The sequence below is a fragment of the Pantherophis guttatus genome, chromosome 4 (genome assembly GCF_059756535.1).
Source record: "Pantherophis guttatus breed Tessera chromosome 4, ASM5975653v1, whole genome shotgun sequence".
Classification (NCBI taxonomy): Eukaryota; Metazoa; Chordata; class Lepidosauria; order Squamata; family Colubridae; genus Pantherophis; species Pantherophis guttatus.
In genome coordinates this window covers 55,134,111-55,154,448 of record NC_142066.1, presented here as the reverse complement: position 1 = coordinate 55,154,448, position 20,338 = coordinate 55,134,111, and the positions used below count along the sequence as shown (strand labels likewise).

General features: G+C 37.5%; 1 protein-coding gene across 4 annotated transcripts in view; it reads left to right on the top strand.

Annotated features, from left to right (window-relative positions):
* The window catches only part of LOC117664724 (uncharacterized), a 127,793-nt gene that overhangs the window by 8,434 nt on the left and 99,021 nt on the right, over positions 1-20,338 (top strand). For 3 of the 4 annotated variants that reach the window (XM_034415977.3, XM_034415976.3, XM_034415975.3), the window contains exons 6-17: positions 2,557-2,642; positions 2,962-3,105; positions 3,342-3,413; positions 4,600-4,743; positions 5,975-6,040; positions 7,318-7,932; positions 10,826-10,969; positions 11,400-11,471; positions 13,483-13,626; positions 14,893-14,964; positions 18,347-18,490; positions 19,776-19,847. In XM_034415977.3, the coding sequence (XP_034271868.2) occupies positions 2,557-2,642; positions 2,962-3,105; positions 3,342-3,413; positions 4,600-4,743; positions 5,975-6,040; positions 7,318-7,932; positions 10,826-10,969; positions 11,400-11,471; positions 13,483-13,626; positions 14,893-14,964; positions 18,347-18,490; positions 19,776-19,847 (1,775 nt within the window). Of the gene's footprint in view, positions 1-2,556; positions 2,643-2,961; positions 3,106-3,341; positions 3,414-4,599; positions 4,744-5,974; positions 6,041-7,317; positions 7,933-9,159; positions 9,247-10,825; positions 10,970-11,399; positions 11,472-13,482; positions 13,627-14,892; positions 14,965-18,346; positions 18,491-19,775; positions 19,848-20,338 lie in introns of those variants that run through there. The other variant, XM_034415978.3, reaches the window with a different exon arrangement.

Below are 20,338 nucleotides of genomic sequence, written 5' to 3'. Positions count from 1 at the left end.
TTTGAGATCCGCAGCTTAATGTTAAAACTATCTTTTGTGGAGCAGAACTGAAAAGAGTAGAGCTGTCTATTAAGGGCAACAGGGATAGGAGTTACAAGTTTTTAAAAATTCCCATTATCCTATAGGAATGAATATATTTTTAAAAAGTAAATTAGAAGAGAGAGATAAGAGAGATTAATTTTAGAAAATGACACTACTTCCCAGATGACTAAAAATATGTTTGAAGGCTACTTTGGAGTACTTCTGCTCTAATGTAAATTGCAAAAATCTCATGCTTCCAGAAGACACTACTAAAATCCTCAAGTGACAAAAGTTTATTTAGTGATCATACGAAGTTACAACATCACTGAAAAAAGTTACTTATGACCGTCTTTCAGACTTACAACCATTGCAGCATCCCCATGGTGATATGATCAAAATTCAGATGGTTGGCAACTGACTCACATTTATGACAGTTGCAGTGTCCTGCGATCATGTGACAAACTTTTGTAACCTTCTGACAAGCAATGCGAATGGGGAAGCCAGATTCCCTAAACCATTTTGCTAATTTAACAAATGCAGTGACTCACTTAACAGCCATAGCAATAAAGGTCATAAAATGGGACAAAACTCACTTAACAAATATCTCACTTAGGAACAGAAATTTTGGGCTCAAAAGTTCATAAATCAAGGACTATCTGTACAAATTTTCTACACTTGATATGATATTGCCAGCTAGCCTGAAGGTATTCAAAATAATTCAGAGTTATCAGATGGAATTCATACATTTAAGTATATTCACAATCATGTTTATGGGGCCATTGACTTCACACACACCGACACACAGACACACCAAATGAACATAGGACACTGGGAGAAGTGCACTATGAGAAACACCGGTGGCCATTCGGCCTCCAAACCTTTCAGTGGCTTTAAAGGAGGGAAAATACATTATCATGCCATGATATAACCACAATGTACTAATCACATTACACTGTTAACCTGTAAGTTATTGAAAACATGGTGGTTTGTGGAATTAGTGAGGCTTGGTGAACTGATATTAGCTGACATTGTTTTTTTTTTAGCTGCCATTTTTGTTCTGAATTGCATATTTAGCATTGCATGCTTTAAGATTTTATACTGTAATTTCTGTTTAAACTTGGTTTGCTGCTCAGAGTTACTGTGGCAAGAGGAACAGCGTATAATTTTTTTAAAAAATGCTACACATCTTGTGTAAGGAGAGAAAAAAAATCACAGGGCGTCAAAGTACAATCCTGAGTATTAGGTCTTCCTCACCAACCATAAGATTGGTACCTTATGATTCTTGATGAGTGTATCTTTTCTTTTATGTACACTGAGAGCGTATGCACCAAGACAAATTCCTTGTGTGTCCAATCACACTTGGCCAATAAAAAATTCTATTTTATTTTGTTCTATTCATATTATTCTCTATTCACAGCTGTACATCAACTAGCTACATTTCCAGATAGTGCCAATCCATTTTTAGCATCATAATTCTCAACCATCTTGAAAAGCAGGAAAAACTCTATGTTTTATCCCAGTATCTCCTTTTATAACATAAATTTATCCTGATTGCTATCATTAAATTTTAAAAAATGCAATTAGCTACATGTGATTTTAAACTGCTGCATCTGTAACAGGTAATGAAGTGTTAAGCTTCGGGATTTGGATTGAAATCAACTGTTGCAAGCTTACACTAATTGAATAGGTACAGAGGTGGGTTTCAGCAAGTTCTGACCAGTTCTGCAGAACCGGTAGCGGAAATTTTGAGTAGTTTGAGAACCGGTAGTAAAAGTTCTGACTGGCCCCACCCCCATCTATTCTTTGCCTCCCTAGTCCCAGGGACTAGGTTCCCCCCTGATTGGGAGGAAATGGGGATTTTGCAATATCCTTCCCCTGGAGTGGGGTGGGAATGGAGATTTTACAGTATCCTTCCCCTGCCACACCCACCAAGCCACGTCCACCAAGCCATGCCATGTCACGCCCATCAAGCCACACCCACAGAACCGGTAGTAAAAAAATTTGAAACTCACCACTGAATAGGTATTAGTACATTGTACTGTCTATGGTTCCATATAAAATCTGTCTTTTGTAAGATCTATATCTGGCAGAAATCCTAATATTTGCTGTACATTATTACTCCCTAAAATAAAGCTCACTTTTCAGAGATTCAAACTTGTGAGAAAATCAGATTTTACCTCCACACCTTCATCAGTACAAGGGGAAAAAAGAACCACTGTATCTATGACCTTAGGCCCAGAAAAAAATTCTCTCTGTTTGGAAACTCAATCTTCTTTAATGCTTTGCTGATTTACCATATTGCAACTTTTGGAATGAATGTCTGTATCTGCTTTTTGTTCCTTCTCTAAAGAATAAGCTGGTTTCTCTATCAATTCATGATTTTGTAGTATAAGTTTCTAAAGGAATAGGAATGGAGGCCTGTGGCCATTCATTGAGGCACTGCCACTAGACTGGAAGAAGTTGAGTTTTGAATGCAAGAAAGAGATAAATTAAAGTGATTGTATTTGTCAGCTGTTAGTGTGTGTGTCTTGGCAGGCAAAGTAAAGCTATGTACAATCTCTACACAACATTCTGCGATGAGGGAAAGTACTTTGACCCATGTCTTCTCCATGGAGCAAAAGGTAAGCAAGAATATGATTGCATTTTCTTTGCTATTGAAATTATTACCAGCTTTGTTTATTTATTAATTTGGTATGCTGCCGAACTCTCTACCAAGTGACTCTATGTAGCTTCCAGATGAAAGAAGTATGTTTTTGTTTTTATCAACCAAGTTGTTCAAATTGCTAGACTCCTATAAGCTTTTGTGGAATAGTCTAATGAAAATATCTGAAATAGATTCCAGACCGAGGATATCTAATTTCTTTGGGTGAAATAAATCAATAATATAATTTGCTTTTAGGGCCTTTTATCAGATTCAGAATATTATGTTTACTTTTCCAGGACTCTCCAGGGCTTGCACCATTTTTAGTGCCATCAGAAGAGGAAGAGTTCACATCAACTATCTCCTCCTTACCTTACACACGTTGGGGATCCTAATGACCAAAGCTCAGATGTTTCAAGTTCTCCAGTTTATCCCTATTGACGGTGTGTGCTATTTCTCCTTCTTGAACCTAAGAATTTCATAAACTAATATTTTATATAAATTTGAAACAAGTAATCAAGTAATCTTTGTGTGCATGCTTGTAAGTGTGTGTGTGTGTGTGCATATGTGCGTGCATGAAATACATAGAATATATTACATTTGGTTCATTTATAATAAACTCACACTGTAGTTGCCTGACATTGCTTACCATCTTGTCTTGTCTTTCTTTTTCATATAGCATATGGCAATCTGGATTTTTATGACTTTTTGGATGTTGCACGTAACACCTTGCTCTACATTGATCTTGAGGGTATGTAGAGGAAACTGATGTCATTTGTACTTACTAAGGAACATTCCTCATTGAGTTACAGTTAATATAAAGTTATTTTGAATTTCTTTTTCACACTTTCTATGTTCTCAAGGTTTATGTATCTTTTTTGTAATGGCTCATGTCCTTCCTCCTTCTCTGAGTCAAATCTACATTTGTTCATGCCATTTTAAGTTTCCTTGCTGCTCTCAGATGTCACTTATGCTGAAATAAAATTCAACAGACAACTTGAGCAAGAAGGAAGACACTATTCTGCCTCAGATAACCATAATGTTTGAGGCCTTTTCTAAACCTGATCAATACCTATCAAGTCACTGGCCTTTTAAGATTGCCAGATGCAGAATTGGAGGACTTCAAAAATTAAAAGTGACTATTTTATGTGAATTTACAAAAACTTGACAATTCTTTGAGGCCAATACTAAGATAATTTTATGTCAACTTTATCTACAGGATAGTTCTGAAACCTAATCACTGGTGTCAAGTCACTACCAGAACCCCTGTGAGTTCAGTGAAAAGTTTGGGCCAAAAATGCTTTACTGATATAGTATTTCTTCTTGGTTTTATTCCCATGCTACTGAAATTTTCATGGACATTCTGTGATACCGTATTAGTTTGGCCAAAGCTTGTGACCATAATACAGATAGGATCACTAACTGGGACCAGAAACTTTGTCCTTAACTTAAAACTTCCATACAACTTAACAGCAGCAATTCTGACAGTCCCAGCTGCCATCATTAAGTGAGAACTGCATGGCTGTTGAGCAAGGAACTCACATGACTGTGATTTAAGATTTCCTGCTGGCTTCCTCGCTGACTTTCTTCTTAGAAACTGTCAGGAAAGGTTGCAGATTACAATCACATGACCATAGGAATGCTGAAGGACTGTAAGTACAGTGACTGGCCATAACAAAATTACAATGGTTCAGCACCATTGTAATTTTGAACAATTGTTGAGTGAGTGGTCATGTACATTACACCCATAATGTAAACAGACAGCTACAATATAATCTACAGACTGTGCACTGTTTTCCACTCATCACTCTGTCCACCAGCTTTACAGAAAATTAAGGTAAAGGTGGTTCTCTATTGACATATACAGAAATTACTGAGGTGATTATCAGTTTGTGCTTTTTAATTGTCCTATTTTCATTCTCTTGTATGTTCTGCAGCTTTCGAAAATGTTCAGGGCATTTTCCGAACCATTAAAAAGGATATGATAGCCATTGAAGAACTGGAGCCAACTTTAACATGCTTGGGGGTCAGCCTCAATCCCCTAATTATAGAACAGACACTAGAACACACTACAATTACCAGTAAGTACTTGCCTATTTCAGTGCATGCTGGGTTGGAAGAGATGGTACCATAAAATGTGATATTAAACTCAAGGTTGTTGTCAAGTTTCTTTGGTTTTTTATTTCAACAGAAGAACCAGATTATTATTAGAGATAGAAAAGAAAATCTGAGCTCATCCAAGTTCATCTCAAAGGAAATTATGAAGTCTATAGTTCCAAGTTCTTTTTCAGTATGCATCAAAATTAAACACTAGAGCAATGTTTCTCAACTTTGCAACCTTAATTTATGTGGACTTTATTTATTTATTTATTTATTTATTTATTTATTTATTTATTTATTTATTGGTTTGATTTATATGCCACCCTTTTCCGGACACTCATGGCAGCTTACAATGCGTTAAGCAATAGCCTTCATACTTTTGTATATACCTGCTTAGTAGGGCTTTCGTCCCCCACCCAAAGCGGTGTTCTTTTATATATATATATATATACAAAGTCATCTTATTGCCCCCACAATCTGGATCCTCATTTTACCTACCTCGGAAGGATGGAAGGCTGAGTCAACCTTGAGCCTGGTGAGATTTGAACTTGCAGTAATTGCAGGTAACTGGCAGCTAAGTGCTATTTAACAGCGCTTTAGTCCACTGCTTCACCAGGGCTCTGTTCTCAGATTCTCCAGCCAGCATGCTGCTCTCTGGAGGATTCTGAGATTGCAGTCTTTCCAGTTTAAAATTGCCAAGATTGAGAAACACTGCACTAGAGACATTGCCAGTTTCCTAGCTTTATCATTTTATTACATTTATCTTGAAGATAGAAGCTTTTACTATAAATTGAGATGAAAATTAGCTGTGGCAAAGAGTAGGGAGAAAAGTTTTGAGATTTTCAGCTAATGTTTTATATCAGTTATTCAGAATGACATCATATTTTCTGTCACAGTAACAACAGATATATATGTGTTTGACTGAAATGAATATCCATTCCTACAAAGTCCAAATACATATCAACTAATGAAAACCCAATTAACCCAATTTGTACCAAGACTACACACTTTTGATTCAATAAACCAAGAAAGCTGGACTTCGGTGAACTCCGTTATGGTACTCATTCTTCAGGATAGCTAAGATGCAGTTTATCAATAATTAAGCATGAGTTGTCTAATAGGAAACTATAAGCATACAGCTGTTCAATAAATGTGGTGAAAGAGGTTCCTTTATACAGTACATGCCTGAAATCCCCCTTTTTCTTTTGACAGAAGATGGGAAATTGAACATCTCAGAATTTCTGTCAGCTGTGAAAGGATTATTAAGTCAACATTTGAGTAAGTGTTTACAGCCCATGAATTAGGTTTATGGTAGGATGTTGTCCTAGCCCAGTAGCCTCCAACCTTTCTGACACCAGGGACCAGTTTTGGAAGAAAAATTGTCTTCCACGGATGAGAATGGGGGAGGGGGGAGAATGGCAACCTAGATCCATGATGGCGAACCTATGGCACGGGTGCCAGAGGTGGCACGTGGAGCCATATTGGTGGGCACGCGAGTGTTTCCCTAGCTCAGCTCCAGCGTGCATGTGCGCACCGGCCAACTGACTTTCAGGCCTTCCGATCCCACCGGAAGTCAGGAAACTGGCTGTTTCAGGCCTCCAGGGAGAATGGGGAAGGCTGTTTTTGCCCTCCCCAGGCTCCTAGAAAGCCTCTGCAGCCTGGGGAGGGGGAAAACGGGCCTACTGGGCCCACCGGGCCATCACGTGCCAAAAGCAGGAGGAAGTGTGGGGGGGTCACGTGCACATGTGTGGGGGGGCGGGGCACATTGAATTATGGATGTGGGCACACGCACCCGTGACCCCCCACGCTCCCCACGCTTTTGGCACATGATGGCAAAAAGGTTAGCCATCACTGACCTAGATACTGCGCGTGTGCAGATGAAGCTTTGCTTGCTTGCCCGCCTCTTGCACAGCACAGTTCCTAACAGGCCACAGATTGGCACTAGTTCATGGCCTGGGCTTGGGAACCTCTGGTCTAGCCTGTTCTGTCTGGTCCCTGCAAGTTACTTTTGGGTTGTTGTAAGTATTTACAGTGGATGCTATGTTAAACTGGTATGAAAAAGATAGATGTTCTATGAAAAAAATTCTATTCGTATTATTTCTAAAATTCAAAAAGTTATGGTATACTTATTTCCTGAACTAAAATAGAAGGCACACTTTACTTCTCTCTTTTTTGTTTTTAGTTTATTTGATGGTTCTTAGAATGTCCTATCTTTAGAGAAGCTCATCCTTCTGTGTTTTATTTATGAATCATAGGGAAGGAGATAATTGGCTAAAAGCAAAGATTCTTAGATAAAATCAGGAGATTTATAGTACTTCTTGGAGATAAGTCACTTAAGTTGTTCCTGCATGAAGAATGATGGATACTTTGGATTGCCAATAAAATTGTAATTTTCTTTTTATTATACTGGTAACAATATCTCTGGGAATCATTGTGTAAAATATTGTTATCTGGCGGTAAGAGTGCAGAGAGCACTTTTATAGAGGTTCCTTATTTCGGCTTCAGATGCACAATGGTTAATAATCTCATTATTTTTTTCCGCATATTACTTATAGATGAGTATGGTATTTTGGAGAGAGGATCTTGTCAAGACTTTCCTACTATGGATGATTCTGAAGTTGAACGGAGAAGAAATATTTTGCTTGATAAGGGGATACCACTTGGTTATGCTCATTTGATTGGATTATATGAACCAGGTGAAGAGCTCACTATTGACAGCCTGGAGAAGAAAGCAAATAAATTTCAGAAACCTGTTGGGCTAAAGCAAACCGGCAAAGCAACAGATGCAGTTTCTGTGGACGAAAAGGACAAAAAAGAGCAAAGCACAGAATGGCCAAAAGTTAGATCAAAATATGGCTATACAAGTCATGATACACTGTTTCCATTAAGTTCCACTCTCCCACTTGGAGAAAGTAAAATGATTACCTCACAGACAAAGTTAAGATTGCCATTGAAAAAGCCCCCAATACTACCTGACCTTTCTTTAGTTCCTCATGCAAGCCTTAGCAGTGAAAGCATGAAGCAGAAAAAGAAGAAGAAAAAGAAGAAGCTTTCCTTCCAAGAGGACCTCCCAACTAGGCATGATCTTGATGAAGACAAACAGGAAACCGATGCTATGAAAGCTGAAAGTGAAGATACAGAACTTTCAGAAGATCTATCATTTCAGGAAGGTGGGTTTTGAAATGTTGTGCATTTAATGTAATATACACTTGAGCTTCCATGTTTTGGATCGTTGAAATGAATAAGTCAGATATAAGTCAGATATTTGTCTTCTAATGAATGCCACAGAACCACCTCCAAGAACAGCTAATATCTGATGTAGTGTCTCCTCTGCTTGATTACTAGGGATTTCGCAGGGAGAGGAAAGGTGAGTCTAATGCATTTTAGATAACATCAGGACCAGCTGAAGTTAGAGGCTTTTATGGAGACCTATTTAAGATTGTAGGGCTAGAATTATCTACCAGGATTTTGCCCTCTATAAATGGTTTAGAGTCAGCATATTGCCCCCAACAATCTGGGTCCTCATTTTACCCACCTCAGAAGAATGGAAGGCTGAGCCAACTCAGTCAGAATGTGCAAACTAGTGTATGTTTTTGATTATCTATCATGGCTACATTCTACATGATCTATCCATCATGAAGACCAATAAAGTAGATGCCTCTAAAGCAATCTTCCTCAACTTGCACCTTTTAGATATTTTGGGACTGCAGCATCCAACATTTCCAGTCATGTAACCCAAAACAAATCTGAGAGTATCACATTGGCAAAAGTTTCCTTACAACCACCCATGAAAGCATGAGCAAAACCCTTTTAAAGTTCCAAACAATTTTTAACAAAATTTATCTGCCGCCTCCTAGCTAACTGATTTCATACTATGCTATATTCTTGTCTTGTTAATTGGCCTCTGATACAGGTAGTCCTCAATTTACAACCACAGTTGAGCCCAAGATTTCTGTTGCTAAATGAGTCAGTTGTTGAGTGAGTTTTTCCCCACTTTACAATCTTTCTTGCCACAGTTATTAAGTGAATCACTGCAGTTCTTAAGTTAATAATATGATGGTTAAGTGAATCTGGCTTCCCCATTGACTTTGCTTGTCAGAAGTTCGCAAAAGGTGATTGCATGACCCTGGGACACTGCAACTGTCATAAATATGAAGCTTCCAAATTTTGATCAAGTGACCGTGGGAATGCTGCAATGGTCGTAAGTGTGAAAAATGATCATGAGTCACTTTTTTCAGTGCTGTTGTAACTTCAAATGGTCACTAAACTAATGGTTGTAAATTGAGGATTATTTGTACTTTCTCAGATTTCTAGTGAGTCATTTAAGAAAGCCCAGATGGGAAAGCTCTTCAGATAGCAATTCTGCAGACTTTTTGTTTGATTTCTTTCCTGTGAAGGGATTGAACTGGAGCCACACGATCCTTTATCATCAGCCTCACTGCCTTTTAAAGACAGTGAGTAGGACATGACCAAGCATTCTGATGGTAAGCAGTCACTATGATGACAGCAAAGTGGGCATCTGTTGTGTGGAATGCTGCTTATCTCACATAGAAAGTGCAAACTTGTCCACAGTACTTTGCTAGGTTCTTCATATCCCAACAGGATTGGCACTCTTGATAGGCTTGGGATAAATGACCAGCTTTTATGACGCTTAAGAGAAAAACTAAGAAAGCAACAGTGAAACCAGCTCCCTAGTGGGATGAACCAGAAGCCAAACATGCATTTAGGAATGAGGGTTTTTCTTTCATGTCAGATACGTTTTGTTTGCTCACATATTGGAAAGTTTGTCAAAGCAGAAGGAAGGAGGCCTTTCTAAGTTGTAACTTTCTACTTTCAAACCATGAGCCAGAGAACAAAAAGATGTCTAACATCCGGATTTGATACTGGCTCAGCTATCATGCCAAACAACAAATCTAGCTTGTTTATAGCATCTTGCTTAGTTGGTTATTTTTTTAAAAAAAAAAAAACAGTGTTTTTCACCCTTGGCAACCTTAAGATGTATGGATTTCAATTCCCAGAATTCCCCAGCTAGCATGAAGTCTGCATATTTTAAGATTGCCAAGGCTGGAAAATGCCATCCTTTATATATATTGAAGGATTTTTTTCCATCAGAGAAAAAAAAGTTGGCCATATTCAGAATCAGCGGAGTAAAACATATTCAAATGTAAGCTCTACAGCCACCAATGTCTGATTTTTTTTAATTTAATGCATGATGGTCATTGTTTCCAATGAATCCCTGCTGCTTATGTTCCTTTGCTGACCTAAATTTAGTAGGTTACATAAAAGTCAGCTGCTACTGAAAAAAATGAGACCAGATGAATTTTTACCTTGTCATCCTAATGGCTCATGAAATATTGATTGCGGCAGCCTGAAAGAAGTTGGTATGTGTGTAATTTGCAGGCTACCAGCTGTGGATTCCCACTTTTTTCACTTGTTCTCTTGTTTTTAAATAATAATTTAAGAGCAAAACCTAGTAGATCAGGGGTGTCAAACTCGCGTCATCACATTGTCATCAGGTGACATACCGCGACTTTCCCCCCCTTCGCTAAAATGGGGGTGGGCATGGCTAGCGTGTGGCACATCCGGCCTGCAGGCTGCACATTTGACACCCCTGTATTAGATGAAATCAATTGAAGAGGAATGTTTAATCTGCTTCTTTTCTATGCACTAGGCTTTTGTTGTTATATAAGAAGCAAGAATAAGAATAGTTAGCAACAATGAGGTTCCATACATCCTAGTCAGCCTGGGCAATTGCAGTTAAATCTGTTTCTGAGTGCTTTCTGCTGAAATGAGTGTAAGAATAATCCATGTCTTTTAAGTTTTTTCCATCTGTTTTACTAAAGTAGCTGACATCAGCATTGTCTTGTTGGTTAGTTGCCTGCATCATCCACCCAAATCATGCACCCTCTGTTCCTTTATTTCTCTCTAAGGTTCAACTTCCAATTACAGATACAGAAAGTACCAGTATAAGAGAGTTAATATGATACATCAGAAATTTCAGATTGTTTCAACACACATCTCTATGTAACATGTATTTTGCCCCAAACTGGCATGTTTTTTCAGCCCTACAGAATATCTTTGATGACATCCAAATGCTTATGGAAGATAGCATCAAAAGTCATGATCTGTACTCCGCCCTGAACAAACTGGGAATCACCATAAGTGACACAGAATTCCAGAAAATGCTACAGAATGTAGATGTGGCAAGTGAGTCTCTTCGGTTCTTTTGGGGTTACATCTTAGCTAGTGGGTAATGGACCAGGTTTATGATTGCGCTTCAATCTATCTTTTATTCTGATCTAGCCCAAGAGTACCAGCAGAAGCCTTATATAATCATGGATTTTGTGTGAATTTGTAAAAAAAAAAAAAAAAGGCTGTATTTCTAAATAAAGGGTGGGGCTAAACTTTTGCATGTGGCTATAAATGCCCTTGACCAATATAGAGTTAGGAAATTGTATGTCTCCAAATAACATTGGACTGCAGTTTCCAAAGTTTATGACTTGTTTTCATATTGGCTTAGATTGATACAATTTAGAATCTAGTAATCACTTGAAGACCCACATTTGTTTCAACCTCCTCTAAGCATCAATTGTATTATGTATAAATCCCAGTAACATGTTGCAAATTGCCATTGCAGAAGACGGGACAGTGAATTTCAACAGCTTCATATCCATAATGGAGAAAATGTATTTCTTGAGTGAATTTGCAAGTGAGTAAACAAAACACTGTTTTCAAGTCTGGGAAGGGATATGGTAGATTTTCACCTCAGTCTCAATTTTTGCACTAGCTTTAACCTAAAACCAGGCCAGGTAGAGTTTTATCCCGCTCTGGTGCATCCACAAGGCAGGGTCACAAAATCAGAATAGTGGCTATAACCATGTGATTGAAACCTTGCCTCTTTTTAAGTACTCCGTGTTAGCGGTCACCAACTGGTGGTTCATGGACCACTAGTGGACCACGAGAAAATTTTGGTGGTCTACAGAAAAATTATTTGCATTTTTTTATATTGCACTAAATCAGGGGTCCTCAAACTACGGCCCTTGGGCCGAATACGTGCAATGAACGTTTGTTTTGCTGCAGAGAGTCTCCCCCTTCAGGGTCTTTTTGTGCAGGATGGAGAGGAGGAGAAATTCCAGTTTGGGGTCTGCTTCAGCCTCCTGGTGCGGGCCTTTGGGCAAAGGCTGGAGGGAAGTACCACTGCTGGCAAAGAGCTGGAGGGCCTTGTTCCAGTGGGACTACATCATGCCTGGAACTGGCTGACCATCTCAGCCCACTGAGCCTCCAGGTGCCAGTACCTGGCCTTGCACTCCCACAGGTCTTCCCTCTGCTTGCTTCAATGAGGTGCTTCTGCTGAGCCTCCTTCTTGGTCAGATCCAATTTGAACTGAGCCAGCTGTTTTGCCAACTCTTTCTAATGGTGTCTGCTTAGCTCCAACAACTGCTTCCTGTTGGGGTCCTAAGGAGCCCGGGTACACACATGAGGAGTGGGTGGGAGGGGAGGGGCGAGTAGAGGCTGGCAAGATGCCCCTTGACATTAGTGACATTGAGTTGGCCATACCCACCCAGTCACATGACCATCTAGCCACGCCCACCCAGCGGGTCATTAGGCAGATCATATTAGTGGCCCACAGAATTTAAAATTATGAATTTAGTGGTCTCTGAGGTCCGAAAGGTTGGTGACCCCTGCTCCATGTGACACCCGTAAAAATAAGGGGCAGTGAGTTAGCAGTTGCAACCTCTTAATCTTTTCAATCAACCACACTGATGTGTCATCAGATAATTTAAATGCTCTTGATCTAAAAAATTAGAAGAGTTATATGTTTCAGTTCCAAGAGTTCGAACTCCCCATCACGTTAGAATTCTAACATGAGAAAAGAAAAGAATTTCCAGGCAAAAAAATATTTTTAGATCAAGATAATACAAAATGTCTCACTTATCAAAAGCACTAGAGCTTCGTGCCTCTTAAAATTCCACAAATTGTTAGACACAATGTTTTTAACCCACATTTCTGCTGGGAGATTTTCCAACAATTTCCCAATGGCGATTGTCATTAGTAACAGCCACTCCCTCTCTTCCTCTCTCATGCTGATTTTTTTATAAGATTAATTTTTAAAGTTATTTCTTTGTACCCTCATTCCAAAGCAGGCATGAGGGTAGGAGATAGTAGCAGCTGCCAAAAACAAGAAAAAAGGAATTGTAGAAATGTATTTATTTATTAAATTTATATGTCACCCACCTCACAGTTAAAACACGTCTGGGTAGTTTACAAAATGAAAACAGATAAATATAAATCAGTTAAATTAGTAAGAATTAAATAAAGACTAAAAACCTCGGGAACAGACAACACAGTCGTGGGGTCTTTTCTCTTAACCTATCATCCACCTCCACTGTAGGGTGCCACTATCAGAGTGAAATTTCTACAAAGGCGCCTCCTTGAGGGAAGGGAAAAAAATATTTTCTCAGGATGAGAAAGGGCTGGAAACTCACATTTCAGCTAAGACAAAATGTGGCAACTGAATTGTACAATTTGATGGATCTGGGACAACATAAACTGCAGAATGGCTCACTTCACCAAAAAAAATTGCTCCTCTGATTCTTAGCCAGCAAAACTGAAAGATTTTTATCAATTGTTTATGTCATCTTCAATTTTCATTCTGAATCTTTGGTGGCAGCATAGATAGCATTTAGTGACAAGAGGTGGACATGTTTGAAATTTTGCAGTTTTGAAACACACCATTCAAGCCATCGACAAGATAGAAGAAGACAAGATGGTTCTGCATGATCTTCCTTCCTTTATTAGGAATATGGGTATCCAGCTACATGAAAATGAATTAGAAGAAACCCTAAAACAGGTTGCTATTGACGGTCAGTACCAAATAAATTATTTTTCATCCATATCGCTAGAATACCTAGCAGAGGTTGTATGGATAGTCCTCTCTTAACTACCATAGTTGGGGGCTGGCAGCTTCATCACTAAGAACATTAAGTATGACATCATATGATTGCAATGGGCTCACTTCTGCCATGCTCATTAGGTGAGACCGCATGTGTGATTTTATTGCTGGCTTCTCCATTGTTTTTGCTTGTTGGAAACCAGCTATGAAGTGCACAAATGGCAATCACATGACTGTGGGACACTGCAATGGTCTTAAATATCCCATGGTTGCAAAATGTTCAAATTTTAATTATATGACTACGGGGACGCTGTGACAGTTGTCAGTGCAAGGACTGGTCATAAAGTTACCTTTTCAGTACTATTGTAAACTTTGAACAGACACTAAACAGAACAGTCATTAAAAAAGTCTATCTGTAACAAAGAACTATTGAATTGTTCTACACAAGCTTCTGAGATGACAATGGCATAGTGCTTCAATAATCCCAAATGTTGGCATCCCAGCAAGTAGCCCTCAATCCATTCTAATATTAATGATTAAGGCTTTTCTATTACGTTGTTAAAAATTTAGAGGGTGGGCCTGGTATTTTTCCCATACTATTATTAATTTTGGGGATAAATACTTCAAAAATTCACATGTGTTGAGAACCTCTTCCTTCCTGAAGGGTAGTCCTTTTTATAGGTGAAACCAAACCCAGTGAATTTATGGTTTCCTTGCACTACCAACTTTTTCACAACTTTGTGTGCTCAATATCAGTTTTTCTATTTCTATTTCTACTTCTTCTACTTCTATTTCCAAGAATCAACTGCCATGGTAAAAATACTAAATCAGTTCCTGTTCTCCTCTTCACTCCTACTCCTACTCCTACTCCACTGTTTCATATATAATAAAAGACAACAAAGCCTAGCTAAGAATACTTAAGATTAAGTGCCCTTCTAAAATCTGTGGACATTGAAAAATGCCACAAAGAAACATTCATTGGCTTTTTTTATTTGTCTGGTTTATTACTGCATTGACAATCTACTACATTGGCAAAGTACCCTGTTCCATTAGGGTCTAAGAAAAGTCTTTTCTCCTAAATTAAATATCAGAAACCTCAGCTATAAAAGCTATATTTCTTCCATTGGCTTCCCTTCTCCTTGCCCTTTATTTTCAAAAGTATGCCCTATCTATTTATGGAGCTATCATCTGTCTACCTGCCTATCAGTCTATCATCTATCTTACTTTTGGCTTGCAGGTAATGGAAAAATAATTGTGAAAGACTTCATTGAAATTCTTACCCGCAGTCCCCAATTTAAAGAACTGACAGGTAAGTTAGACTGTTCTTTGAGAAAGAGAGGGATGGAGATGTAGCTGAGACCTTCAGCCTTCCTACACAATCATTTTAATAAATTTCTTGCACTGTATGGAGCTTACATTGTATATACGCCCTATAATTGTATGATGATACTTACCGTAATCAGGGAATATACCCACAGGCATTTAATCAAGCTTATGATACAGTTATACCAAAATCAGATAAAGATCATATCCAATGTGCTAATTATGATCCAATTTGACTGATTAATGTTGATACAAAGCTCTTAGGAAAACTGCTAGAAAATGTGTACAGCAAGTGCTACTGTTATTTAAAATGATCAAGCAGGGTTTGTAAAAACTAGGCAAGCAACAGAAAATAAGTTAGTTGTAGATGTAATACCCTTGTATAAAAATGAAGACCAATTTGTAACCTTGTTGTTAGACACTGAAAAACCCTTTGAAAAAAAATATAGGCAGTAAATGTTTGCTGTATTAAATATGTTTGGATTTTGTTTGAAATTCATAAAACAGATCAAAATGTTATGAGTTTCTCACATCTAAACTAATGGTGAGTGGCATATTTTCTGTTATTTCCTCATTATTTAGCAGAATTGAACAAGGATGTCTACTTCAGTCTTGCTTTTAACCCCTGGCTTGTATTATTAGACAACATGGAGAGATTTAAAGAGTAGTATATAATTTAGTTAAACATTAACTGGTTCTATTTGCAGGTAATAGTTTTTGATATTCTTCTATTTATTTCTAAACCTCACAGTACTATTCCAGTATTGATATAAATGTTATTTAGCAAAATAGCAGGATATTCTATTAACTGCTCCAAACTGGAGTTGATGCCAATACAGTAGCTGAAAATATTACTCATTCATTTAAGGAATATCACTTCTGTATTTGTACTGAATCCTTTAATATTTAGATATGTGAAAGATATATCTCAGTAATACATAATATAAATAAACTATATAAAGAGATTTCTTTAGTTATACAGTATTGTTTGCTTTCTCATTGGATGTCTGTGTGCCAATTCCATATCTAGTTGTTGATGTCCTTTGCATCTAAGTTTGTTGAAAAGTACACAAGTGTAATTAATGACAGCCAGAAAGTCATCAATCTTACAATTCTCTCGATTCATTGGCCTAAGACATTTTACTAGCAATGTTGACTTCTCAAATAAAAAGTCTTCTGAAGCCAACTCTTGTCAGACCAACAACTACCTCCAATCTTCCTGAAGTTATGGATTTGCTGGGTTAAAAGGGTTATTGCTACTCTCTCATGGAGGACATAATATATTTTAGCCTTCTCAAATTTTTTAATATCTACTTTTTACATATACATATATATATACATATAATTTTCTGTTGCAGCTGGACATCTCAGGGAAAAAGTTTTTCCACTGGAAAAATATAATGATGTACAAACTGACCAATGATTGACCTAAGATAAGGGAGTTGTCAGAAATATATCTTTCTTTTTTTTTCCTTTTTAATGAATGGCAGGCAGGCCATTAATTAAACTACAAAATGCAAGAAGTTCCTAGTGAGGCAGGGATGAGAATCAGTGATTAAGAAGTTAGAAGCCAAAAAGAGTGGATATTGATATTGCCTTCCTGCAATATCTCCCAGTTTTTCTTTTGAGGGATCTTAATTATCAGTTATTCTAATACATATGCATGGAGAGTAATAGACAAGATGCAATTGTAAGATTTATGTGTTAGGAATGCAAATTATCTTGAAAAGAGGAGAATTTTTTGGGGGGAAAGGAGTGTGTCAGTGCATGGAAAGATTCATTAACTGGAATTCACCGGTTGGCATCAGAGCAGGACAGATATGGGTTAGCAGTGCTCCATAGTACACCACCAGGAGACCCTACGGGATCAAAGCCACCCTGGAGGGGTGGTGAAGAAAGGATGGATGCTTCCTAGATTGTGAGGAAAAGCAATTTCCAAAGAAACGCTCTTGATTGGCAGCAGAGACGATGGCCATTTTGGCAAGACCGAAGCTGTGACAACTGGCACAAGAAGATTATGAGCTGGAGAGGTTCATGGATAGAGGATTGAAACTGGGTGAAACAACTTTCAACTTCTATACTAGAGATCTAAACCCAAACAAAAGAATTTTTCTAAAAAAACCCAAACAACAAAAGACTCTCCAAAATGCTAAGAAAGCCAAGAATTAACACATGGAAAAAGATTGAGCCAAAAGTGAAACAAATTTTTATTGGAAGACTATGAAGCTTAAAAATATAGAAAACCCAGACTGAACTTGTAGTAGTAGTACATCTGTCAATGGTCTGGAATCTTAAAAAAGGAAAGAAAATCCCAATTGTTATCATTCTTCCTATTATTTTGGATGGAAAATGAAATTGGCAAAATTCTGGTCAATTTCACATAGGGTTTTTTTTTTTTTAAGTACCACTTCTGCTTCCATCATTGAACTTGTGAAAAGGGAAAAAAACCAAAAGCTCAATTTAAAAAAAATGTGTTTTTTTTAAAAAATCTGCTGAATTCCATTAAAATGGAATTCAGAAATAGCAAAAAAGCAATCAAGGTTCCTTCAGAACCAAACAGTTAGTTTGGCAGCTCAGGACAGAATGGATGACAATGATCAGTAGGAATTAATGTTGTTGGCATATAGTGCATCATAGCTACCAGTAGCTAGAGTAGATGTGTTTGTCTATGATGAAATGAAGTGCAGTAGGCAAATCAGACAACCCCACCTGTTCAACACAAATTGAAAAACACTATTTTCAATGTGAAGAAGGAAAATAGGAGATGATGGGGAGAATGAAACAAGTAAAAGTCTAACACCAGACTTTCCTGCCCTTGAAAAATCACCACACTGGTCTTGGTTAATATCTGAAGATAAGCCCTAATTTTTTTCCTGATAACCTGTCTTATCTTGAATCTTGAATCTTAGTGACCATATAGATTGATTTTCCCCATGATGAATCCTAATCTGTTCTTCCAAAGGAACATTTATCATTACTATAACTGACTCAATCCATCTGCTGCTGGTTGTCCTCTTGTTCTCTTTCCTTCCATCTTTCCCAGCATTAGAGTCCTCCAGAGAGCTAGGTCTTCACATACTGTGTCCAAAGTGGGATAATTTGAACTTGATCATTTAAGCCTTAAGTGAAAAGAGTCCACTTCCGTTCTAATAAATGCAGTACTATTGGTTCCCTTATTCTAAACCAATTTGCTCTGCATGCAAATCAGGATGTGGTGAATTATATAAGTATTCTAACTCATTATATGGAGGGTCCTGAATCATGATTAAGTCCAGAATTCAGTTTGTAGTGTTTCATCCAAAAGAATACTGTAGAGATACTTACTGATAACTCCCTAAAATAAAATGTAATTTTGTTTTACCCCTCAGTGATGAAAGATACCATTCAAGCAGTCAACAATATTAAAGAGAACAAAGTTTCTCTGAAGGACCTCAAAACCACCCTTCAGAAGATGGGCATTCATTTATACCCACAGGAGTACGAGGATCTAATTCAAATGATTCCAGCTGACAGTAAGTACTGCTGGAAGCACTCTTCTCATATTCTTAGTGCTGCCAGGAAAAAGAAAGCGATCTCTTCAGAAAGCATCTCTCTAAAGGTAAAGATTTTTGTAACCCGAGTATCTCTTGGTGATTTTATGGATACATACATATAGTTTTCTGTAAACATACAGAAAGTGTTCGCCATTGTCTTCTGGATTTTTTTTTTAACATTCCAGCATTGTTGACTCTTTCTGACTCATTATAGAAAGGTTTTAGATGTTTGGACTTAGTTAATACCAGAATGGCAGATCACCAGAAAATCTGAAGGCTGTAGGCTAGAATCTGTGGTCCAAAGGTATCTGCTGCTTTTGCTATATACTTCCTCTATGCTGGTAAGAGTCTTTGGATTGTGGAGGGATAGAAATGTGAAAAATAAAATTTAAAAATAATGTAGCAAAAAAGCATTTCCTTGGGGGGCATGTGGCATTGTAATCTGTATAGAAAAGAGGCAAGGCTCACATTACAATGCCATGTTACTTAACTGTAGGAAAAGGAATGGCAGAACTTGGGGACAGTGAAAGCGGGAAAATGAACCTAGAGTTCCTATGTAGTCACAAGAGAACTAAGTCCAATTCATCTTGAGAGTCCTTGGCCCTTATCTAACTCTAAGCAATTACCAATCATTAGTTGAGAAGATTCATTTGCATAGGCTTTCAGCAAAAAAATTATTTTAATTGAATTTCCATATGTGGACCTAGTGTTTTGTGCCTGACATTAACCCACCTTGACTCTCACTTGTGGATGCCACTGGATATTGATCTCAAACAGACAAGATATTCTTCTATGAACCAGCTATATAAAGGAAAATACCTGTTTATTTATAATTGTATGAATTTCCATAACAGACATAAAAGACAAACCAAAAAGGGAGAAAAAGGAAAAACAGAAAAGTGCAAGAAATAAGAAATATATGACTTCCAACCTTCTTTCAAATTGATAATTACATTCTTATTGTCCTCTCCCCTCTTAAATATTTTAGAAATCCCTTTAGTCTTGTTTAATCCACATATCTTTTAGTTTTCAAATCCATAAATATCAATTCATTCTTTCTTCTTTCAGGAAAAGGTCAGTATAAAGTTTTCAGTCTTTCCAAACAGTTTTTGTTGGTCAGTTTTGCCAGTTTTGCCAGTTCTGCCAGTTCTGACATTTTTACAATCCACTCCACTACTGTGGGAATTTCATTATTCTCCCATCATTTTTTATTTTATAATTTTTTTTTTTATGCAGCTGCTGATTAACTGTATTCATTTTGCAGGAGAAGGAAAAGTTGACACTGGGCAAGTCATAGAGAAGATTTTCAAACTACAACGCTTTTCAGACATTGAAGGTGAGTGAGTTGAAACAGTAGAAATAGCAAAGGAAAAAATGGTATTGAGTGGCCATACCACTACTCTAATCCACCTTTTTTATTTATTACATATATAGTTTCCCAGAAGGGGAACATTGAATAGTGAAAAAATAGAAACACAATATACTAAAGAGACCACTTAAAACAATGAATTTTGTTGAGGTGGTTATTATTATTATTATTATTATTATTATTATTATTATTATTATTATTATTCCTACCAATCACTCTATGCCAGCTTCATCAACATCTGGGGAAAAGAAAGATTTTCACGGTTTTCCTAAAGGACAATCGTTTCTTATTTTACCAATTCTCTTAAGAAGACTATAATACTGGGAAAGGTGGAAGGAAAAAGAAGAGAATGACCACTAGTAAGATGGATGAAATCTACTACAGCGGTGATAAGGAGCATCTGTGCAGAACAAAAAGGACCAAGCTGGGACAGATCTTCCTGGAAAAGATATAGCAAC